General features: G+C 32.8%; 1 protein-coding gene across 1 annotated transcript in view; it reads left to right on the forward strand.

Moving 5' to 3' along the window:
* The window catches only part of LOC137400713 (adhesive plaque matrix protein 2-like), a 30,296-nt gene extending 3,673 nt beyond the window's left edge, over positions 1 to 26,623 (forward strand). Inside the window, exons 3-11 of the mRNA XM_068087047.1 lie at positions 2,457 to 2,584; positions 4,133 to 4,291; positions 7,713 to 7,823; positions 9,844 to 9,906; positions 16,656 to 16,823; positions 18,653 to 18,763; positions 22,176 to 22,238; positions 25,321 to 25,488; positions 26,598 to 26,623. Coding sequence (XP_067943148.1) covers positions 2,457 to 2,584; positions 4,133 to 4,291; positions 7,713 to 7,823; positions 9,844 to 9,906; positions 16,656 to 16,823; positions 18,653 to 18,763; positions 22,176 to 22,238; positions 25,321 to 25,488; positions 26,598 to 26,623 — 997 coding nt within the window. The remainder of the gene's footprint in view (positions 1 to 2,456; positions 2,585 to 4,132; positions 4,292 to 7,712; positions 7,824 to 9,843; positions 9,907 to 16,655; positions 16,824 to 18,652; positions 18,764 to 22,175; positions 22,239 to 25,320; positions 25,489 to 26,597) is intronic.
* The last annotated feature ends 322 nt before the right edge of the window (positions 26,624 to 26,945 follow it).

Genomic DNA, 26,945 nt, shown 5'->3' on the forward strand with positions numbered 1-26,945 from the left:
CCCTCTTGAACCTGCCCCGCCGGCTGCTCGGGCTTACAGCCCTCACAAGATGCCTAAGGGGGCTACTCAAGATATTGGCAGAAGCATCCTAAAAATGAACAATACAGCCCTGCTCACATCTCGCTGGATTTGAATTCACAATTATTGCAACCGTAGGTTTGCAATCCAATTGTCTAACCACCAGTCCACGAAAGCTATTGCGATGTACAGCATTTACTATATACAGGTACTGCACACACCTTTTTCCAATTTCACACCCTAAATGTTGTAGTAATTGAAACTCTATTAGCCCTATGAAACACGATGCTTTTTCGTCTTATCACGAACTTCTGTTTTCGGTTTTTTGTGAGGTTCAATTGCTGAATCGCGGTCAAGGCCAATCGCATCAACTTGAGTAGGAATAGCCTCTCTCTCTCCGTTCGGTCAGACAAAGACAGTCACAGTCTGATATCTCATTTTTACATGTTTACCAGAGAGGTATTAGTATCGTCGTATTCAAAGTTTTGATGGATATTTTCTGCTGGATCAGTAACTTTCTTTTGATATTCACACACACACTTCTATGCTCGAATTGTTATTAATTCAACATATTCAGGATTTTTATTTTGTTTTCTCAGTTCGTATTATTTGTATTATTACTAAATCATCTTTTATTATAATCGTAGCAAAACAGATATAATTTAGCTATTACTTGCTAATTATTTCACTTTTATATTTACATGTAGACCTAAGCACTTTTATAGTTGTTCTATTTTGTTTCTTAATTTTTTTGACCTGCACAAAACACTTTTCTCATGATATGAAGTTTGAAAGTTAGAATGGTAACTGTTGTTTTTATGTTGTTTGAAAGTTGTTCTCCATAGTTGTTTGAAAGTTGTTCTCTATTGTGCTTTGAAAGACATACTAGGAGCAAAAACTAATCCCTCGACAGAAGCACTCCGCCATATCACAAACTTACCTACAGCTGAGTCTTTAACCTCTAGAAACATATATGTACATACTGTAGAATGGCAATAGGACATAGTTATTTGGCAAGTTAATGTAAACCTAAATGGTAGAAACACAACTATAGCAAATATGTCATCAAGTCATTTTAGAAGATCCACTATTCGAAAGTAACTAATTAATGATTGGCAACGCCGATGGAAAACTCTTCTGATAACAGAACACTGTTTCACTGGTTTATTAAATAACCTAGAAACAGATCATCTGGAGAAAAACCTTTTTCCACTTATATTACCAAGGAGACAACTATCAATTTTAACCGGGCTCTTCACAGGCTACACAACCTTACAATATCACTTATACAAACCCGATTTAACATTTACACCAACATGCAAATGCCTGGATGAAGACGAAACAGTGGACCATTACCTATACAGATACAGCAATCACACCAATCTAAGAAAGAAAATATTCCCTAATCTTCACAACTATCAACATCTGCTACAACTTGTACATGAAAGTGATCGATTCAATTGAAATTGAATTGCTCACTGCGGATGAACCATCGAAGTAAACATCAATGATACTTACACAGGCAGATGATACAGACCATATTATAGTCATCCAATTATTAATTAACAATCGATCTTGCCATGATCAATACTCATAGAGAATTCAGTCATCAGACCTGAACACTTGTAGGCTATATAGTATCAATCAATTTATTTTTGTATAAGTTATCCTGCATTACTTATCTGAAGTCATCCTCTCATGTAAATTTTATTTTAATTTTTACACATATAATCTCAAATTAAACATGAATTGTTCACTACTATTTTGCATTCAGGATACTTTTACAGTTTCCATTTTATTTAGTAATATGCCTGCAAATAGAGCCTGTTATATGCTAAATAAAAATAAATGTTTTGTACAAAGACTTTTATTACCCAAGCAATGGCGGGCATTTACTACTACATATATATTTATATATATGTTTTGTATATTTATATATACATGTGTATGTATATACTATATATATTAATATATAGACTTGCTTTTTGGCAAAAATATTACAAGTATTTGCATTGGAATCACTGAAACTCACACAAATTGGTGATATTTATTCAATTCTGCCTTTCGTGTAACTGCACCAAATTCAACAACTGCGTGTTATTTTAGTGTCAAACGGCCAATACAGTAGGTAAATTTCATATTTTGGGTTTGAGTTTTTTTTATAAAACTGCATAGATTTGGTGCAGAAATGACTTCACATAAGCATAGCATAGGCTATATTTGATGGCTTCGGAAAAATTTTGAAGCATTGATGATGTTTCACACGTTACTTTAGGTTTTCGAGTATAATTTCCTATTGCTATAATTACTAACTATTCTATCAGGCTCCAAACATTATATATTATTTTTAGTAAAAGCGCTTACTATGTTACTACTTTAAATTTCAGTTTGAAAACAGTAATAATTAACCTTTTAATTTCTATTTACTCTTTATGCAGAGAGTACGAGTACCGCTGCTCCTGCAATGCTGGCTACACAGGTAAAGACTGTGAGAGAAGAATCTGCTACAAAATATATTGTAAAAATGGTGGCAAACCAAAACTTGTTGGCCACGTATATGAGTGTGGTAAGTAACAAATCATTTGAAGTTGTGTGCAAAAGGAAGCTAGTCTACATTTAAAATTTTCAATAGTGGAAAGTATTTTATCCAGTGCCCTATATTTGTAGCTGCATCTGTTATACAGAGTAATTCATAATTTGAGATTATGTACGTGGTTATGTATTGTGCATGAAGTTATTTGTCTTAAATATTGACCTTAATACTGCTTTATAATTTGTATTCTAGGTAATCTGATGGCTTTTTCATAAACCTGACTGCTTTTAGTTACATGGTGATTTTAGTTACATAGTGCTTTTAGTTACATAGTGCTTTCAGTTACATGGTGCTTTTAGTTACATGGTGCTTTTAGTTACATGGTGCTTTTAGTTACATGGTGCTTTTATTTACATAGTGCTTTCAGTTACATGGCGCTTTTAGTTATATAGTGCTTTCAGTTACATATTGCTTTCAGTTACATGGTGCTTTCAGTTACATATTGCTTTTAGTTACATATTGCTTTCAGTTACATAGTGCTTTTAATTACATATTGCTTTTAGTTACATAGTGCTTTCAGTTACACTGTGCTTTTAGTTACATAGTGCTTTCAGCTACATAGTTCTTTTAATTATATAGTGCTTTCCGTTACATAGTGCTTTTAGTTACATAGTTCTTTTAATTACATAGTGCTTTCAGTTACATGGTGCTTTTAGTTATATAGTGCCTTCTGTTAGTAACTTGTGCTCTGTGTAGTATGTTGAATATACATGTATCTGTTGAGTATAATAATCAATATATGTTGGATGATTTCTCGTTCATGTTTTTCTTGGGTGCTGTTTTGATATAATTCTGTTCTCTAAGAGCCCGTAGCCCTGTTTTACAATAATGGCTAAACGTTGGCAAACTAGTTGAATTTTGAAAAACAAAGAAAAGATACTTTTTATATCGGTTTCATGGCCAGAGAAAAACATAACAAAACTTCCTACTGACATTTTGGTCACAGACTTGTGTATTTTTTTATAACTTACTTTGCAAAACAGCGCAGTCTTACTTTGCAGAACAGCGCAGTCTTACTTTGCAGAACAGCGCAGACTTACTTTGCAGAACAGCGCAGACTTACTTTGCAGACTTAGTATAAAACTTGAAGACTATAAAACAAACAAATGAATAGGCCAAAATATTAGCAGAAGTTAAAAGCCTGAAAAAATAGTTTTCACCGATATCTGTAATTCGTTAGCCTCAAACACCCACCACCTTCAAAACTTTCAAGTATTTACGAGCACCTCTAGTCCACACCTAGTCCACACCTAGTCCACACCTAGTGTACAGCGTACACAGCACCTCTAGTCCACACCTAGTCCACACCTAGTCCACACCTCTAGTCCACACCTAGTGTACAGCGTACACCTCTAGTCCACACCTCTAGTCCACACCTCTAGTTCACACCTAGTGTACAGCGTACACCTCTAGTCCACACCTCTAGTCCACACCTAGTGTACAGCGTACACAGCACACCGCTTATAGTAAGACTACTATCCGAATATTTGTAGTTTTATTAGTTGTTCGTTCTTTTCTTAGACTGCCCACTAGGCTATGGAGGGAAACAATGTGAAACTGATTACTGCGCTGCCAGCCCATGCGGCAGGCAAGGAAGCTGCGTTCGTCAAGTGGGTGGTTTCACCTGCAACTGTAATGATGGGTACTCGGGTGCTCAGTGTATGACACCTTCATGTCGTGGTGAGCCATTCTTTTTCATCTCCCGGTACTATGATCTGTAAAAATCTGGTTAGACAACCTGAAATCGTGTGAGGAAATGTTCAGTTTCATTATTTTAGTTAAACTCGTTAAAATATTCCAATTAAGTGAAACACCCGCATGTATGTATTTGTAATTTTAGTACAGTACTATATTAATTGTTATGTATTAATGTTACGCATTTTATGTCTAATAAATATACATTTGTATGACATGAAGATATGCGCATGATGATAAAAATAATATAGATAGCTAGTGTTTTTAGAGATGCCTGCCACTTGCTATTAGCCTGGCAGATTGCCAATGGAACATTTTAGTATGCTAACTAATGACAATCACTTACGCACCCTCCCTGCTCGGTATGCAAAGCTGTTGGGTATGTGCTCCCATACAGTGACTTATATCGGCCATCTAACAACTAAATCTTTGTAGCCTAATGAGTAGGGTGACAGATTGGTGAAATAGAGTCTGAGATCAAATCTTCTTTGGAACGGAGTCTTTACTCCAAGATTTTAATAGCTTTAGCCGAAATGCAGACGGACATGCAACATAAAACCTCCTTTGAGAAATATGTATATTTCTAAAAGTATGCCTTGAGATTTATATGTATATAAATATATAATAATCTCGGTGTTCGTCTTTCCAGTTATAGTAACAAAGTTATCTGTTTAATTGAGGATTTGAACTTGCAACATTCCAATGGCAAGTCATCAAACAAGCATGTGTAACCACGAAGCTAAGCAAATCTTAGCGTGTTCAACTCTTTATCTTATTGCAATTGAACACATTAAGGCTATACTTTTCATCATTGATTAATATTATCTTAGTTTTTTATAAACTTTTTGAAAGCTTTCTAACCATTCCTCAGCACCTATTTTTTTCAATTAGCAACTTTTAAATGCACCGTTTCAATTTCAAATGTGCCATTACTTTCCTATTTTTGGGTTTTCCTAAAGCTTGATCATTAAATCTGGAAATGCAGTTACGGTTACATACTTTTTATGTGGAAAACTGTATTTTTTCGAGTGAGAATTGTTTCTAAATTCTCTCTCTGTTTGTCAGGCAAAAACCGTCTGCATATGATATCTCATTTTTACGATTGTACCAAGAGGTACCAGTACCATTCATCAAAACTCTGAATACAACGAACTTCTGCTGCAACCAGTAACAATAACCTTTTTTATACACTTCTACATTGTATGTAGTCATTGCTATTATTAATTCAACATGTTCATGATTTTTATTGCGTTTGTACAGTTTGTATTAATTGTATAATTGCTATATTAATAGCAAATCATTTTTCACTGTCATAATTGTAGCAAAACTATCTAGCTATTACTTGCCAATTATTTCACATTTAAACACCTTTTTCAGTTGTTTTATTTTTGCTCTCAATTTACGGTATTTGAATTGCTCAAAACACTTTTCCCATGATACAAACTTGTTTTATATATATATTTTATCTATACAATATATATTATATTTATATATATACGTATATTATACCTATATAATATATATATTATATACAGTGGTGATCATAATAATGAGACTGCCTGGTAATTTCATAATAATATTTTTCATTTATGGCATAAACTCCCTTTTCTTATAATCTCAGACCATATATATTATACATATTTGAAAAGCAAATCTTTTAGAAATTCTGTCTACCAACAAAGGTGCACTCTAGTAATAAAATCTGTTTAATGGGCACCCATTATATCTTATCAGGTCAGTCTAGGCTTATGGTGTCATACTAAATACTAGGATGCTAGAAATACTCTAAAGGAACTTAAAAACAACACCCATTAACTTTTATAGAGATATGTTCTAAAATTATGCCAAATCAAGTTGCGTCCACAAGATAAAAAAAATTTGTTTTGGATTTTTGTACCGCTTTATGCCGAAAATGCCATATTGTACCAAAATCAAACTAATAAAGCAAATATCAGTTAGGTTTACATAATATTCTTATCCAGTACACTCTGAGCTTTCCATTGATGTGCATATTGTCATAATTCACATAATACCGACAGAACAATATATGAATTAACAAACAAAGTGTTTATTTTAAGTGGTCCCATAATTTCGATCACCGCAGTATATCTATTATATATAATAGAAATGATCACCACAGTATATCTATTATATATAATAGAAATGATCACTGCAGTATATCTATTATATATAATAGAAATGATCACCGCAGTATATCTATTATATATAATGGAAATGATCACCGCAGTATATCTATTATATATAATAGAAATGATCACCGCAGTATATCTATTATATATAATAGAAATGATCACCGCAGTATATCTATTATATATAATAGAAATGATCACCGCAGTATATCTATTATATATAATAGAAATGATCACCACAGTATATCTATTATATATAATAGAAATGATCACTGCAGTATATCTATTATATATAATGGAAATGATCACCGCAGTATATCTATTATATATAATAGAAATGATCACCGCAGTATATCTATTATATATAATAGAAATGATCACCACAGTATATCTATTATATATAATAGAAATGATCACTGCAGTATATCTATTATATATAATAGAAATGATCACCGCAGTATATCTATTATATATAATAGAAATGGTCACCGCAGTATATCTATTATATATAATAGAAATGATCACCGCAGTATATCTATTATATATAATAGAAATGATCACCGCAGTATATCTATTATATATAATAGAAATGATCACCGCAGTATATCTATTATATATAATAGAAATGATCACCGCAGTATATCTATTATATATAATGGAAAAAACATTAGGAGTAACATAAATTTTTAGTAAAACCGCTACAAATCTGTTTCGTGCGATGCACTCTCCAGAACCGGTTTGATTAAAATGACATGGTTTGATCATTTCAGTCAAACTGCTCCTGAAAAGTGCATCGTAGAAACAGATTTGTAGCGCTTTTACTAAAAACTTATTTTACTCCTAACATCTTTTCTATTATTCTATACTCCACAAATTATCTTTCAGGTTTTTAGTGTAGAGTTCTCCTTTTATATGCTTTGCACCTGGTTTTAGTCATTATATATGGATATTTAATTAGCATGTAGTTTGAAACACGTGTTTTGAAATCTGGGTTTGAGACATCTGCACGTAATTGTGCGGATCATTTAGCTTCTTCTCTTTCATAACTAGTTCACAGTTTCTATTCCTGTTTTTGTGATACCTAACTCAAAGCTTTTTTCACAGCTTTTTTGCCTACTATGCCTAATAGAACAACTGAATCTCGAACTTTAGGGCACCTTTCGGTATTGCTGAAATAATAAGCAATGGGCATGGGCCTACACTATATATAATTTGTGTATTTTGGCGATTCAATCAAATAGTTTATTAATCCACAGGCTATGATTGTGGCTCTGGAGTTTGTGACATTGACCGAATGACAACAAAGCCCTACTGCGTTTGTCCGCTTGGGTGGTCTGGAAAACATTGCAAAAATTCTCCATGCGCTGGTAAGCTTGTCAACAGATTTTTTGATTAGGCTATCATTTTCGTTTCGAAAAGTTTATTATCAATAAAGTAGGTAAAGCTGACGAATGAATTGTCATATCCATAGCAACTCATACACTAGTTTCATTTCCTCTGATGTTGTGTAAAATCTAAAAAGGTAAAATATGTTGTCTATTTTATTTGGTCTGATTGTGGCAATGGAGTTTGTGACATGGACCGAATGACAAAAAAGCCCTACTGTGTTTGTCCGCTTGGGTGGTCTGGAAAATATTGCAAAAATTCTCCGTGCGCTGGTAAGCTGCTAATGGATTAGTAAAATTAGGCTATCATTTTTGCTTCAAAAAGTTTATGAGTATTCTTTAACCACAGTTTTGATCAGTGTTCGCTCCAAAAAATGATAAAAAGACAACTTGCATAAACTCCGAATAGATTTTTCTCATTACAGATATTTTAGTTAATTTTGACACATTAAAAAACTAGATAACCATTTTGAAGCATTTTTACATTAATTTACCCCATAGATTGTATATTAAAACAGCAGGTGATGTATAAAGTACACTGAATTCCTCTTAATTACCCCACTTTACTGAACTTGCAGGTAGAGCTAGGGATTGTATTGCTGTATTCATAGAGACTCATGCACTAGTCTCGTTTCCTCTGATGTTGTGCAAAATAAAAAGAGTAAAATATTTTGTCTGTTTCATTCTGATAATAGATTAAAATAAATATCACACTGGTATACTCTGCAAAATACAATACAGAGTCAGTATTCCGTAAGTCACTACTAAATATATTACAGAGTCAGTATTCCGTAAGTCACTACTAAATACAATATACAATCAGTATTCTGTTAGTCCCTACTAAATACAATATACATTCAGTATTCCGTAAGTCACTACTGAATACAATACAGAGTCAGTATTCCGTTAGTCGCTACTAAATACAATACAGAGTCAGTATTCCGTAAGTCACTACTAAATACAATATACAGTCAGTATTCCGTAAATCACTACTGAATACAATACAGAATCAGTATTCCGTAGCTAACTACTAATTGCAATACAGAATCAGTATTCCGTAGCTAACTACTAATTGCAATACAGAGTCAGTATTCCGTTAGTCACTACTAAATACAATATACAGTGAGTATTTCATAAGTCACTACTAAATACAATATACAGTCAGTATTCCGTAAGTCACTACTAAATACAATACACAGTCAGTATTCCGTTAGTCGCTACTAAATACAATACAGAGTCAGTATTCCGTAAGTCACTACTAAATACAATATACAGTGAGTATTTCATAAGTCACTACTAAATACAATATACAGTCAGTATTCCGTAAGTCACTACTAAATACAATATACAGTCAGTATTTCGTAGCTCACTGCTAACTCATGAATTTGAAAGATCAAATACTAGCGAGTGGGCTGACAACAAATGCTCGTTATCAGATGTTTTCAACTCAACTTGGAGACGTTAAATATCTGAACAAAAACATTGAATTTTTGCCTACAATCTGTTTTGTTTAAAATCTGACCTGTTCAAAAACTAAGACTGGACTGTACTGCTTACTGTACTGAAACTGGACTGTAGGCTACCGTTTACTGTACTGAGGCTGGACTGTACTGCTTATTATAGTGAGGCTGGACTGTACTGCTTATTATACTGAGGCTGGACTGTACTGCCTACCGTATAATACAAGCCAAGAAAGATGGTGAAACTTGAAATGAGCAATGGCTAAAATTTAAAATATCAATAGATTGACTTTTGAAGGTTTAATCACACTTTAACAAGAGCTAGAACAAAACCTTGAAGAATTTTAAACTAATGCTCAGTTTATGTCTGATACAAATTTCCTTGGACGTTAAATCAGACCCCAAATGCTAGCCACGTGTTTCCTTGTTTCTATTGCATTGCCAAGATCAGAATCAAATTACGTCTTGCTAGTTTCTATCTGTAATGTCACCATAGAGATGTCTGAAGTGAAATCATGCTGTTCAGTGACACTACTTAACAGGTGCTCCCACGTGTGTCCATGGGCAACACAAGCTAGCTCCTAATGGAACATCATGTGTATGTGGTAAGTAAATTGCTTCAACCAAGAATAGCGAAACAAAACCGTAGTTTTGTGTTTTATGCTTGAAATGTAAAAAAAAGAAAATGTTGATTAATCAATAAAGGACAAACTGGTAGAATATACGTAGATGTTTGTATTTGTTTATTATTGGAAGGGGACTTATGCAGTTTTGCCATAGCTGCAGTACTGAATAACATATTGACATGAAGGTGCTCGAAGGTGCTTGCTGACTTTTTTTAGATTCAAAGCAGTAAGTTTAAAGTGCATGCAACAAGTGACATGTTGTCTCTAGCTAGCTAAACATATGGTAGTACCATTTATGCTATTTCATGTCTACCCTAATATTAGCGTATGAATTGTAGTCACACACTGTAGGATATGTCTGTGTACTACATGTTCCTGTGTGCTAATTTAACTTTTATAAAATTTAGTATAAAATTAGTTTTTGTGAGCAATTGATGGTTTAGTACAAGGGTCTGCAACCTTTTTCATTCAAAGAGCCATTTGGACTCGTTTCCAGCAGGAAAGAACGCAGTGAGAGCCACAAACCCTTTTTGATATTTTAAATTAAAAAAAATACTACATATAACATTTTTGTCTAGCTTTTAAGGCTTTCATACCATGTTTCCACCATAAAAAGAAAAGGTGTGGCATGTATAATGATTTAACTGCTGAGCAAACTAAATTAAACTTTTGCAAAGAACACTAAAATAGCTAATAATAACTTGAACGTAACATGAAAATATTACGTCGTTTTTAAGGTGACTGTCAAGAAAAATTGCAGCTTCATGTTTAATTCAGTTCTTCTTTTAACAAAAAATTTGAAAAAGTTGACAATAAGACTTTTGTTTGCAAATTTCTCATCACATATTAAGAAAACTGGTGAATCAGTCTCATCAGCAGTGAAAGCAAACGAACCAGCACACGTAGGATTAAATGTTCTATTTTCCTCCGTCACTTATTTTTCTTGGTATTCCCCATAGTTTGCCTACCTGGGGTAAAAAAAATCAAGAAGTGTCGGCTGGTGTAATCTTGGCGGTTTTATTGGCCCATAAATAATGGCGCATAACAAGCAACAATGTTTGACTTATCACCATAATTACAATTTTTTAAATTATGTTACAAAATCTAGTGATAAAGCTTCTATATTTTTATGAATTACTTGGTATAATTACGGTAAAAAAAAACAAAAACGTCCAAAGTCGGAGGAGCTACAGCAAGGGGGTGAAAGAGCCGCATGTGGCTCCGGAGCCGCGGGTTGCTGACCCCTGGTTTAGTAGGTGATTTTAGTTAAGTAGGTCAGTCAGGTTAATTAGGCCAGTCCTGTTAAAAAATAGAGAAAGCATAATATTATTATGCTTTATTATTTATCTTGAGGTGTTGACTGATGTTTTAAAAAAAGAATCAAGGAGATTGGCCAACCAGAAGCTGAGATATAGCCAGCCAAACACAGGTCTACTAAAAAACATAAGTGTTTTGGTAATCATCAATATATGACGTATGAAATCGACTTGTGTGCCATTGGTCAATTAAGCCAACTAATGCGCTCTCCTGTAACAATCACGGCGTTTTAATTAGTTTAATTCCTGGAAGTATAGAACAATCAAATAGGGTCTAACAATCATTGCTCTGACAATTCCGAACCAGTCCCTCTGACGTGTAGATTAGTTTTAGCATAAAATAATTACACGCATCTATTATTTCGCAACATTTCGCTATATTGCTAGTTCAGCTCAGTTTTGTTGTTCTCCTACTTAGCTTCCCTATTCAGACTTATCTTTAGCACTGTTCAGATTTTTTTAACTGTAGCTAATAAATGGAATCAATTAAATCAATCATCAATCTCGGTTATCATTTGGAATTTTCTATAAATTATATTAGTTACATCATTTATTCTATACGCAGTTATATTATTATTTTGTATAATATGCATTATGATTATTATATTAATCATAAAAAATAATCATAGATAAGATAATAGATCAATAGAAAAATCGAATCAAAAGTTATCGTTTTCTTTTCTTACAGCAAGAGCAGCACGGTCAAGTTATTCTTTTTAAGATTATGGCTGTAGTGGACTTACAGTCTGTTAATAGTGACGATAATCATGAAAATCAACTGAATGTTGCAGTAGATACACATTGGAAAATGATGGATGAACAAAAAGTCACATTCCCATTTCTTATCCTAAACAAACTGCAAATCGCGGATGTCGCATATAGACTATACACGCGCCGTTCGTTGAACAGAGGATCTTCAGAGCAAATCCGTGGAGATCGAGTTAAAATTTGAAGCACAATAGTCAAAATCTGCTCTTCTGTTTTGAAAAATCATGGCGAGGGGTTGTGGGCAAATGCCTTTACCACACAATGTTTGCTTGATTTTCCTGAGAAACCAGAGCTAGTCTGTAAGTTATTTACTATCGTGAGAAGCTTTTGACATCTTGTAGCCAAAACAATCATTATACGTAACGGCGGTAAGGGTGCGCAACTGCGGCACATGACCATTAAGTCGATTTCATACGTCACAATTTTCGAAGGGTTTTCCTCTGATTCTTTATTAGGTAGACCTGTGTTTGGCTGGCTATATCTCAGCTTCTAGTGGGTCAATCTCCTTGATTCTTTTTTTAGAACATCAGTCAACACCTCAAGATAACTAATAAAGCATAATAATATTATGCTTTCTCTATTCTTTAAGTAAACAACTATGATATGCTTCCACATCTTTATTATGTATATGTAAATCAGTCAGCTTAATTAGGTCAAAGTGGTTATGTATGCCAGTTTGTTTAAAAATATTGATCTGCTTTATATGACAATTTGGCTAAGTAGGTCAATCTAGATATGTAGGTTTATGTGGCTAAATCAGTGCCGTGTATGAGAGAGTTTTGCGACCCATGGAAGTCTATCTGGGACTCACTAGTTTCCAAACAGACATGCTATGACCACTAATTTTATATATGCTAAAATAGGGAGACCACAACATTAACAAACAGAAATAACTTCCATTTGCACTAGCTCTAAATTTGATTCCTTTATTATACACCATTTCAGAGAGGACAAACTCTCTACAAGGGAATGTCAGTAATTTTCTAAATTATGACAAGAAAACCCTTTTAAAGCTCAAGTCAAAGCACAAGTCTTGCTTATATTGGGATACAGCTCAAATTCTGTTAGGATTTGTATCTGCAACCAGTTTGTGTTTCTAGAAGAATTATATGTTTTGATGACTGTGTACAAATTCAAGGTGCTGCTGCTAAACTATTAACAGATATAACAGTATGGTGATTGACGGCGGTATTTATTTGAATACAGTATGCATATGCCTTTCCCAAAACTGTTCATCTCACAAGCCCGCAAGGGACTTATCAGTTCAAGAAAGAGCATCATTTCAATTAAAGCGTTATCTCAAAATGTTTCAAGTATGTATGCAATACAATTTACGTGTAATTACAAACAATGCTAACAATAGAAATGTACAGCTGAGAGTTGAATTGTAAATACAAAAGACTCCTTCTCTTACGTAGCTCCATTTTGCAACTGTCACACGTTCAAAAAAGGCTCTTTCAGTTAAAGTGAGCGTATTTACAGAAGGAATTGAAAATTATATATTAAAATCATTACTGTTTACAAGTCTCAGCTATTAAATATATTACATAAATGTTTACAAGTCTCAGCCATTAAATATATTACATAAATGTTTACAAGTATCAGCCATTAAATATATTACATAAATGTTTACAAGTGTCAGCCATTAAGTATATTACATAAATGTTTACAAGTATCAGCCATTAAATATATTACATAAATGTTTACAAGTATCAGCCATTAAATATATTACATAAATGTTTACAAGTGTCAGCCATTAAGTATATTACATAAATGTTTACAAGTATCAGCCATTAAATATATTACATAAATGTTTACAAGTCTCAGCTATTAAATATATTACATAAATGTTTACAAGTCTCAGCCATTAAATATATTACATAAATGTTTACAAGTATCAGCCATTAAATATATTACATAAATGTTTACAAGTGTCAGCCATTAAGTATATTACATAAATGTTTACAAGTATCAGCCATTAAATATATTACATAAATGTTTACAAGTCTCAGCCATTAAATATATTACATAAATGTTTACAAGTATCAGCCATTAAATATATTACATAAATGTTTACAAGTCTCAGCCATTAAATATATTACATAAATGTTTACAAGTATCAGCCATTAAATATATTACATAAATGTTTACAAGTATCAGCCATTAAATATATTACATAAATGTTTACAAGTCTCAGCCATTAAATATATTACATAAATGTTTACAAGTATCAGCCATTAAATATATTACATAAATGTTTACAAGTCTCAGCCATTAAATATATTACATAAATGTTTACAAGTATCAGCCATTAAATATATTACATAAATGTTTACAAGTATCAGCCATTAAATATATTACATAAATGTTTACAAGTCTCAGCCATTAAATATATTACATAAATGTTTACAAGTATCAGCCGTTAAGTATATTACATAAATGTTTACAAGTCTCAGCCATTAAGTATATTACATAAATGTTTACAAGTATCAGCCGTTAAGTATATTACATAAATGTTTACAAGTATCAGCCATTAAGTATATTACATAAATGTTTACAAGTATCAGCCATTAAGTATATTACATAAATGTTTACAAGTATCAGCCATTAAGTATATTACATAAATGTTTACAAGTCTCAGCCATTAAGTATATTACATAAATGTTTACAAGTATCAGCCATTAAGTATATTACATAAATGTTTACAAGTATCAGCCATTAAATATATTACATAAATGTTTACAAGTATCAGCCATTAAATATATTACATAAATGTTTACAAGTGTCAGCCATTAAATATATTACATAAATGTTTACAAGTATCAGCCATGAAATATATTACATAAATGTTTACAAGTGTCAGCCATTAAGTATATTACATAGATGTTTACAAGTCTCAGCCATTAAATATATTACATAATTGTTTACAAGTCTCAGCCATTAAATATATTACATAGATGTTTACAAGTCTCAGCCATTAAATATATTACATAAATGTTTACAAGTATCAGCCATTAAATATATTACATAAATGTTTACAAGCGTCAGCCATTAAGTATATTACACAATTGTTCAAATGGATATTGTCAGCAGCCACTATGCTGTTATCAGGGTAGGGCGACAGCAGAAATTGCAATTAAGTTGAATTAATAAATAATTCGAAATCACATTAATAATTAAATTAACAAACTATTTTCTGTTTAAATTCAATTAAGCACTGAATTACCAAATTATTTTGACAGTTAATTTTGCTAATAATTAAATTAACAAATCAAATCTAGTATAATCCAAATTAAGCATTAGTTAATAAATTGGTCTAACAAGGAAATGCATTAATAATTAGAATATTAAATTTTGCATGAAATTGTTTTATATGTTACATTATTAAAAAAAAATCCAAAATAATTGCGTTAGTAATTGAAATAATTAATTAAATTCTGTAGAAACAAAATTACGCATTGTATTATTAAATTAGCTTGGAACATACTTGCATTAAACCAAAGAAGGAAATTAATTTTTTCTCAAAAAATCTTATGCATTGAATTGCCAAATTAGTTTAAAAAAGCCATTGTATTACTAATGAAGTTGTCAAAGCATAGGTCTAAAAAAATTAAATTGAGCATTAGGTTTTCAATTTATATATTTTAAATAGTTGCAAAATCTCTTCAATCACCTGATGTGGCATATAATTGCTTTTTTTGATCACTGCAAATATTACTATAGATTTTACATACATATATTTTATTTATTTATATATGTGCTTTCTGGTATTCACCGAGCAGCTCTAATGGTGTACTACATTTATATAAATGTATAGAATTAATATTTAGTTGGTTTAGCTTTTGCTCAACTTATGAATTTAATTACCAAACTACCTTCAAAAATTCCATCATTAATTAAATTAACAAATTAATTCATATTGTTGAAGCTAGTTGCGGACTCTAGCCTGTATGACCCTAGCCTGTGTGACTCTAGCTTGAGTGACCCTAGTGTGTGCGACTCTAGCCTGTGTGGCTTTAGCCTGTGTGACTCTTGTCTGTGTGACTCTAGCCTGTGTGACTCTAGCCTGTGTAACTTTAACCTGTGTGGCTCTAGCCTGTGTGACTCTTGTCTGTGTGACTCTAGCCTGTATGACTCTAGTCTGTGTGACTCTAGCCTGTGTAACTCTAGCCTGTGTAACTCTAGCCTGTGTGACTCTAGTCTGCGCGACTCTAGCCTGTGTGACTCTAGCCTGTGTGACTCTAGCCTGAATGACTCTAGTCTGGCCGACTCTAGCCTGCGTGACTCTAGCCTGTGTGACTCTAGCCTGTGTGACTCTAGCCTGTGCGAGTCTAGCCTGTGCGACTCTAACCTGTGTGACTCTAGTCTGTGTAACTCTAGCCTGTGTAACTCTAGCCTGTGTGACTCTAGCCTGTGGGACTCTAGCCTGTGTAACTTCAGTCTGTGCATACTATTGTATTGCATACTATACTTGTTTTAAGTCTCTTCGTGGTTTGAAGAATAACAAGCAAAACACCAACTAGCAGCAGATGGCAATAAAAATTAGTGATTGCCAAACTATAAATTTGCATTGCTATAAATAATAAATATAATTAGTATTGCATAAACAGTAGCTATTCCTTATAAACTTGTCTTGCTCTACAGAATGTGACAGCAATGAGTGGTGGGGCACAAGATGTGAGAAGAGAAGGTGTGACCGTACCACTTGTAGCAACAATGGTATTTGTGTACCCACTACGTCACCATCAGGTTACAAATGTAACTGCTCTCCAGGATACAGTGGTACTAACTGCGCAACGGCCACCTGTAATAGTGAGTAGTATTTTATTATACGCATAGGTTATATTAAGTGTAAACCATTTCCGTATCATAGCAGCTTAAACAAGGGTGAAAATTTACTAAGTAAAAGTATATCGCTATTGTATTTGTGATTTCTACTACGCGCTGGGTCTTGCGGTTTCCTTGGACAATATTTTTTCATTGAAGAAAATATAGTACATTGCCTTCCGCTGCATTATTCCTTTATGGTTCATGTTTTCTATTTGAAATAAAAGTTCTGGAAATAAAAGATGGTTTCTTATAAATTTGGCTTGTTCTTTAGATAAAGAATAGATTTATCAGTGAAAGATGTTGATGATAATAAAACCATATCAGAGTGGAAATGTCATTTAGTTTGCACACATTACCTTCCACCAAACAGAAAGTAGACAAAGGTTTTTTAAAAATACATTATATATGAGTATAAAGAATTATAAAAAATTCATAATAGAATTAAATCTTTTTTTACATGTAGCAATAGATTTGTTCATTACGGTTAATAAAACATAGCAAGAAGCTCATAACTTGAAGATGTTGCTGAGATGCAGCATGATAATAGCCTATCCTATCTTGAGACGCCATCGTATATCATAGCCTTAGGCCATTGCATTAATAACAAGTATGAACTGGAATTGTTGAATTCAACTACATTTACTTGGGTCAGAGTGACTTTGCCTTATCAGGTTGCGACACTTGAAGACAACAAATCTGGAAGCTTCAGTCTAATGATTAGCAAGCGACTGATATCTGCTATTTAGCTCTCACAACCTCTGATTTCACCAATGATATAAAACCCCCCAACAATGATATAAAACCCCCCAAGGATAGGCGACTGCTAAGCTATCATATGGGCAGGGTTTAATGATCAAGCTCTGTTGGGATTATGCTAGCCTGGGTTTCGGGGCTAACACAATTCTCGCGAGGCGGTCGCTTTGCCTTGTTAGGTTTTGGAAAACACAACTCGCTGTTATCATGCCATTAACTCAATCAGTCAGTAGACCCCTGCGGTTCACAATAGCTAGCCTTGAATTTCTACAGTGTAAGGGTAATACCTAACCAAAAAATGGATCCATGGAAAATAAAATATTTCAAATTAGCTATTTTTACCGATTTTGAATATAGTAAGGGTCATAATATATGCTTAAAATTAAATATCATTTAGCCAAAATCACCCGAACAATGTCCTTTTTTCCCTAGCTTTTAATTAATATTTTGCCACCCCTAATAAAAATTGTTAAAGTCTTTCATCGTTGTCACTTTGTTCGACCTAGCCAATATGATGGGACAGCAGGCAAAGCTGTGCAATTTAGTTTTCATACTCCAAATCTAAATATAAAAGCTAATGTGGGCTGTTTCGCAATGGCGACTATTAATATCACGAACGCCTGTGAATGGCAACTGACTGATCATAACGGTGACAATATAGGGAACTATATTTATTTGACAACAAAATGAAACCAACAGGTCAGCAAAATAACCCACTATTGTTCATAATATTTGTGAATTTGCAAGAGGCTTTATTCAGCATATTTCTTTGTTCTGGCGCTATGTTCGGGTTCATCCTAACAGAGCTCGATCATTAAACCCCGCCCAAATGATAGCCGTCGCCTGTTCTTGGTGGAGGGGTGGTTTATATCACTGATTTCACTGAACATACTCTTAAATTGTAAAACTATCACAAACTGCGGAACACATGCTATTCCTTCAAGCTTGTTTACTTAATATGATTTATGTAGTAGGACATGCTGGTAGTCGAGTCTTTCAGCAATTGAGAGGCACTGTAAATGTAAATTGTAAATTGAAATTGCTTTGCTCTCTTCTAGATTTTAATTGTGGAACTGGAGTATGTGGCATCAACAAGGTGACAAATACTCACTTTTGCACTTGTTCAACTGGCTGGTCTGGTGCCAACTGCCAGGTCTCTCCCTGCACCGGTATGTACGATGAACTATCTCTGTTGGCTTTACAACCTTTACTAGACTGAATGAAGCAGGTGCTTTCTAATTTTGTATAACAGTAAATGCTGAGAGTTTGATTTATATAATAGATGTGAGAAGAAAGGAGGGTTAACTAAAATCATTAAATTGACTGTTAATTGTCAATTAACAGAACTTAAGTGTCCAATGTCCAAATATAATAATGATCAAGTAACCTATCTCAAAATCTAACGAACTTATTGGTTAGAAAGCAATATATTATCCACTATATTATTTAAAGCATTCCGTTTTACTACCTTTTCAATAATGGTCTAATTATTAGACCATTCTGTTTTTACTACCTTATTGGTTAGACTATCTTATGCTCATCACCTTATTGGTTAAACCATCTTATGTTCATCACCTTATTGGTTAAACTATCTTTTGTTCATCACCTTATTGGTCAGGCTATCTTATGTTCATCATCTTATTGGTTAGACTATCTTATGCTCATCACTTTATTGGTTAGAATATCTTATGCTCACCATCTTATTGGTTAAACTATCTTACGCTCATCATCTTATTAGGTAGACTATTTTATGCTCATCACTTTATTGGTTAAACTATCTTATGTTCATCACCTTATTGGTTGGACTATCTTTTGTTCATCACCTTATTGGTTAGGCTATCTTATGTTCATCATCTTATTGGTTAGACTATCTTATGCTCATCACTTTATTGGTTAGACTATCTTATGCTCATCACTTTATTGGTTAGAATATCTTATGCTCACCATCTTATTGGTTAAACTATCTTATGCTCATCACCTTATTGGTTAGACTATCTTATGCTCATCATCTTATTGGTTAGGCTATCTTATGTTCATCATCTTATTGGTTAGACAATCTTATGCTCATCACTTTATTGGTAAGACTATCTTATGCTCACCATCTTATTGGTTAAACTATCTTACGCTCATCATCTTATTGGTTGAGCGATCTTATGTTCATCACCTTATTGGTTAGACTATCTTATGCTCATCACTTAATTGGTTAAACTATCTTAAGGTGTAAACACACTAGGCGATTTTATCGTGAGCGTCATGAGGAGGGCGGAGATATCGCTAGCGTGTGCATAAACACACTTGAGCGATTCACTAGCAAGCGATATAATGGGCACACCCACAAACTGCCAATAAAATTCTGTATCATTAGTTTCTTCGGAACTGTTAATAAATTTAGGTCAGTCAATATGGCGCCGTCTAGGCGACAACGTAAACAACTTACGCATTTGTTATTAAACCTATCTCACTTTCACGGATTGTACACTGCCTACACTACAAGGAGACATAAGAAAAACGATTATTGCATTTTTAACTGTAATATTTTTCACTATTTTTATACGTATTTTATTTTGTAGTGGTTTTTTATATTCAGGCCTAATGTATTAAATATTTACCGTTTTCAAGATGGTCAACTTGTGCAACGATTGATTCCAAATGTTAGTTTTCAACTTGGATTTTTTTTGTAATTTTTGTTTGTTATGGTGCACATGACTGGGCGTGCTATTATTAAATTTATGAACAATTTAGTGCTCGTTCTGAAGATGTTTCAATATTAACAAAATAGCAAATTGTCGCTGCTGTACGTTGGTGAACATCGATAAGAAATAATTACCCGCCATAAAATTGCATTCTGGTAAAATCCAACCAATCAAAATGCATCTCGCTAGCGATAAAGTTGTGCAGAGAAAGTCTAGCGTTATCGCTCTGGATGAGCACGCTGGGTGAATTCTAGCGCAGATTAGCGCCACGCAGCGCGATATCGCTCTAAATATCGCCTAGTGTGTTTATACCTTTATGCTCATCACCTTGTTGGTTAGACTATTTTATGTTCATCACCCTATTGGGCATGCTATCTTGTGCTCATCATCTTATTGGTAAAACTATTTTATGCTCATCTTATTGGATAGACTACCACATACTCATCTTATTGGTTAGGCTATCTTATACTCATTACTTTATTGGTTAGGCTATCCTGTTCACCATCTTGCTGGTCAAACTGTTTTATATTTGCTTCCCATTTTTGATAAACTTTCTGATTTGTATGTCTACCATCTCATGGTTAGACTATTTAAACGGTTAAATTATTTTAGGTCTGCTAGCCTATTAGAACATTTTAATATCAGCACTATTACTTGATTGGTTAAAATTGGTAAGAATATTGCGCTGTTATTGGTTAGAAAAGTAAAATATGACTATTAGATGATTGGCTAGAAAAACCCAAAATCGGTAAAAATGAGTCTGCTGTAGCAGTCACACAATTATCTAAAATGATAACTTATTCACGCTCACCTATAATCTTCGCCATCTACTTATCTCTAAGCTTGAAGTGGATTCTATCGACATGCAAACTAGAAAAGATACAGATCTGTTTTATGCATGGTAATTCATATAATAGAGTGAAACAACCACAAGTCTAGTGAGTGATTTGCTCGTTGCTGGTGCTAATCTTTTAGGAAACAGATTTATGCCTGTTGCAAGATTGTTCACACGACACAACGCTTGTAATCAGCCAGACAAATTTGTAAGAGCTGTTTTTACGGCGTTTATATTTTTACATCATATTAATCAAAGTGGGCTGCGTCGAGAAACTATGAACATCGTATATTGCAAATTCCTTCAAGTGCAAAAGCAGATATTTGCTGGAATTTTGCATTGTATTTTCAGTCATATGTTGAAACAATGATAAGTAGATGTTGGATTTTACTGTAAGCTATTACAGCTGTACTTACCCTGTGCAGTTAGTTACCACAGTTGTACTTACCCTGTACTGTAAGTTACTGCAGTTGTACTTACCCTGTAATGTTAATTACTACAGTTGTACTTACCCTGTGCTGTTAGTTACCACAGCTGCACTTACCCTGCGCTGTTAGTTACCGCGGCTGCACTTACCCTGTACTGTTAGTTACCACAGCTGCACTTACCCTGTACTGTTAGTTACCGCAGTTGTACTTACTCTGTGCTGTTAGTTACCACAGTTGTACTTACCCTGTGCTGTTAGTTACTACAGTTGTACTTACCCTGTACTGTTAGTTACTACAGTTGGACTTACCCTGTGCTGTTAGTTACCACAGTTGTACTTACCCTGTGCTGTTAGTTACCACAGCTGCACTTTCTCTGTGCTGTTAGTTACCACAGCTGCACTTTCCCAGTAGGCTCTTTTATAAAGCAAAGCATACCCATTGCTAATACATTAGTTCATTCTATGAGCACACAGCTAGAGCTATACAAAATTTAACCATGTTCATCTTATGTTAAAAAATATCAAAAGTATTAAAGCTGTTACTAATATAAATTTAAATCTTTTGCTTTTATCACTATTTCGCAATAGACATGTCACGTGTTGTCACGTGTTGGTTATTTTGACAGGTGCCCCAAACTGTGTGAATGGGGTTCACAAACTGTCCCCTGATAGAAGTCAATGCATCTGTGGTAAGCTCTAAGTTTATATCATCAGTGAGTTACAAATTACATTGTAATAAAAAGCCAATGATGGGGCCCAACCTGCTATGTCCGTCATAGTACCCTTATTTGAATAATTTTGCAGCTAATGTCATACGAGCCATGGATTTCACAATCACATAAAAGCCAAACTTTATAGTCATATTTGAGTTTATGCTGTGTGTAAAGACAAACAATGGCTATACACACTTAAATTTCAGCTAAAAGAAAAGAAAAACCTGATTTGCAGTTCAACCAGGCATATAGCAGACACGCTTTTTGCTGAGTTTCTGTTCAGGACCTTTTTTAACCTGAAAAAAGTACAAAATTAACAACAGTGAAAAGATGATAAACCAACATGACTTGGTTGCGCCGTAACCTGCCATCACTTTCTATTAAATCTGCTAATATTAGATGATTTACTCTATCAAATGGAAACCTGTTTGCTTCTGAAGAATAATTGATGAGTTTGTGCTGTAAGCACCAGAACATTTAATTAAAATCCAATGCTTCTCTTGATGGTATCAATGTACACAGAAGAATTGTAGCACATTTGCTTCATTTAGAATTTAAGTTTGGCGTTTTGTTAAAAGAAGGAACTTCTTGTTTAGATAAACTTTGTAGTGCATATTTGAGTTTATGCTGTGTTTAAAAACATGAAGTTGCAGTTTATCTTGAAAGAAACCTAAAAACAATGTAGTATTTTCACATTACGTTCAAGTTAGTATTAGCTATTTTATTGTTTTTTGCAAAAATTTAATTTTTTTTCTCAGCAGTTAAATTATTATACATGCCTCACCTTTTTGTTTTATTGTGTAAACATGGTATAAAATCATTAAAAGCTAAACAAAAATGTTACATGTAGTACTTATTTTTGCAAATTTAAAATATCAAAGGGGTTTGTGGCTCCCACTGCATTATTTCCTTCGGAAAACAGCTCCAAATGGCTGTTTTGAGTGGAAAAGGTTGCAGACCCTTGGTCTATATGATCTTATTGATGAGCAGAACAGATTCCAAAGTATCTCAGTGACAGCGGCACTTCTTTAACCTTTCGTTTAAAAAATTTGTTGCTGCCGTAGTATATTGTTGAAGGTTTTTCTGTAAACCGATGTAGGCCCTAGCTAGGCAAAAGGAGTTATGCTGCACCTTATAAACAAAAGTTACGCACAGTAAAATAATGAAACAAAGGATTGGATCAGTGAGCGAACAAACCAAACGAGAAGAAGAGAGTGATTAATGAACTGTTAAACAAACTACAAATTTGAGTAAAACCAGTTTGAACTTGGATGAAAGGATTCATGAAGACGGTAAATGACTACAACTAAATTTTATTGCACGATTTTCTTTATCTGCATTTATAAGTAGGTGATCTCTGATGAAGTTGACATGAAAAATTTAATTGTGGAACGCTGATACGAATTGGCATGAAAATGTTTTATGCAACAGCGAAAATATTTTAAAACTTTGCATAAAGGCTTACTCAGGCCAGGGAAAATAATCGGAAGATAAATTGAGAAATCATAACTCAGTCGATTGGTATTAAATCATAAGTCGGTCAATTAGTATTAAATCATAAGTCAGTCAATTAGTATTAAATCATAAGTCAGTCAATTAGTATTAAATCATAAGTCAGTCAATTAGTATTAAATCATAAGTCAGTCAATTAGTATTAAATCATAAGTCAGTCAATTAGTATTAAATCATAAGTCAGTCAATTAGTATTAAATCATAAGTCAGTCAATTAGTATTAAATCATAAGTCAGTCAATTAGTATTAAATCATAAGTCAGTCAATTAGTATTAAATCATAAGTCAGTCAATTAGTATTAAATCATAAGTCAGTCAATTAGTATTAAATCATAAGTCAGTCAATTAGTATTAAATCATAAGTCAGTCAATTAGTATTAAATCATAAGCCAGTCAATTAGTATTAAATCATTAAGTCTGTCAATTAGTATTAAATCGTGACTCAGTAAATTAGTATTAAATCGTAACTCAGTCAATTAGTATTAAATCATAAGCCAGTCAATTAGTATTAAATCATAAGTCAGTCAATTAGTATTAAATCATAAGTCAGTCAATTAGTATTAAATCATAAGCCAGTCAATTAGTATTAAATCATTAAGTCTGTCAATTAGTATTAAATCGTGACTCAGTAAATTAGTATTAAATCGTAACTCAGTCAATTAGTATTAAATCATAAGCCAGTCAATTAGTATTAAATCATAAGTCAGTCAATTAGTATTAAATCATAAGTCAGTCAATTAGTATTAAATCATAAGTCAGTCAATTAGTATTAAATCATAAGTCAGTCAATTAGTATTAAATCATAAGTCAGTCAATTAGTATTAAATCATAAGTCAGTCAATTAGTATTAAATCATAAGTCAGTCAATTAGTATTAAATCATAAGTCAGTCAATTAGTATTAAATCATAAGCCAGTCAATTAGTATTAAATCATTAAGTCTGTCAATTAGTATTAAATCGTGACTCAGTAAATTAGTATTAAATCGTAACTCAGTCAATTAGTATTAAATCATAAGCCAGTCAATTAGTATTAAATCATAAGTCAGTCAATTAGTATTAAATCATAAGTCAGTCAATTAGTATTAAATCATAAGTCAGTCAATTAGTATTAAATCATAAGTCAGTCAATTAGTATTAAATCATAAGTCAGTCAATTAGTAGTAAATCATAAGTCTGTCAATTAGTATTAAATCATAAGTCAGTCAATTAGTATTAAATCGTGACTCAGTAAATTAGTATTAAATCGTAACTCAGTCAATTAGTATTAAATCATAAGCCAGTCAATTAGTATTAAATCGTGACTCAGTCAATTAGTATTAAATCATAAGCCAGTCAATTAGTATTAAATCATAAGTCAGTCAATTAGTATTAAATCATTAAGTCAGTCAATCAGTAATAAATCGTAACTCAGTCAATTAGTATTAAATCTAACGATTGCTATGTTTCGCTTGTCTGAACAGAAATTCAACCTAAGTATCAAGAAAGTACGCAACCGACTTCGTAGCATGACACATGGCTGTATGACTAATGCCTTGGTATGTTTTCAGAATGTAACAACAAAGACTGGTATGGCTCTTTGTGTGAAAAGAAAAGATGTGATAGTACAACATGCAATGGTAAAGGCACATGTGTACCAACAGCTTCTGCGCAAGGCTATAGATGCGATTGTGTACCCGGTTACAGTGGAACTCATTGTACAACACCAACATGTGCAAGTATGTTACAAAATGTTCAATCCTACAAAACCTTTTTTAAGTTGATTTCATTACCATACTGCTAGGGCACCTTTTAATAAAAATGTGGTGAAATAGAGACAACTTTGTTTTATGTGATGGCGCAGTTGTCCTTTAATTTTCAAGCAATACTTACATTGACCAACTGCCATCATCTTGCTAAATCTCCAAAAAACGGATATTTAGATGATTAGCTAATCAATATATAACTGCATATTTATTGATTATTACGGTTTTAACCAGTTAAATAGAGCAACCTTGTGATTGGCTAATTGTATTGCATCAAAAACTTGTTATATTGATGACTTGTATTATTATATTGATGACTTATATTGTTATGATGATGACTTTTATTGTTATATTGATGACTTATATTGTTATATTGATGACATGTATTGTTATATTGATGACTTATATTATTATATTGACGACTTGTATTGTTATATTGATGACTTGTATTGTTATGATGATGTCTTATATTGTTATATTGATGACTTGTATTATTATATTGATGACTTTTATTGTTATATTGATGACTTGTATTGTTATATTGATGACTTGTATTGTTATATTGATGACTTGTATTGTTATGATGATGACTTGTATTGTTATGATGATGACTTATATTGTTTTATTGATGACTTGTATTGTTATATTGATGACTTTTATTGTTATATTGATGACTTATATTGTTATATTGATGACATGTATTGTTATATTGATGACTTATATTATTATATTGACGACTTGTATTGTTATATTGATGACTTGTATTGTTATATTGATGACTTTTATTGTTATATTGATGGCTTATATTGTTATATTGATGACATGTATTGTTATATTGATGACTTATATTATTATATTGACGGCTTGTATTGTTATATTGATGATTTGTATTGTTATGATGATGACTTGTATTGTTATATTGATGACTTGTATTATTATATTGATGACTTGTATTGTTATATTGATGACTTGTATTGTTATATTGATGACTTATATTGTTATATTGATAACATGTGTTGTTTAAATACTTTGAATGTTCAGTTTATTGACAGAAGCTTTATTAGCTGTGTTCATCTTGACAGTTGTGAAAAAAGAGAAGGCATTATGAAAAGGCTATTGTAACAAAAAAGCAGAAAGCTTTCAGAAAGCACAACGAGATAGCTTTTAAAACCATGAAACTGCTATTATTACAATACTTCCACTCAGTTACATGGTTGCACCAACAGCCAGTTCGTGACACAAAAAAAAAACACAATGATCACAATCAACGAAAAAGCAAAAATATAAGTCTTGTGTTCAGCGGTCAGACAATTAACTTAAACCCAACATGTCTCTAAATTTGACAAATCGATCACGTGGCAGCGGCTTCGTGAATATGTCAGCGATATTATCATTTGTCGAACAAAACTCGGTACAGACATCACCAGCTT

This window comes from Watersipora subatra, chromosome 7 (genome assembly GCF_963576615.1).
Source record: "Watersipora subatra chromosome 7, tzWatSuba1.1, whole genome shotgun sequence".
Classification (NCBI taxonomy): domain Eukaryota; kingdom Metazoa; phylum Bryozoa; class Gymnolaemata; order Cheilostomatida; family Watersiporidae; genus Watersipora; species Watersipora subatra.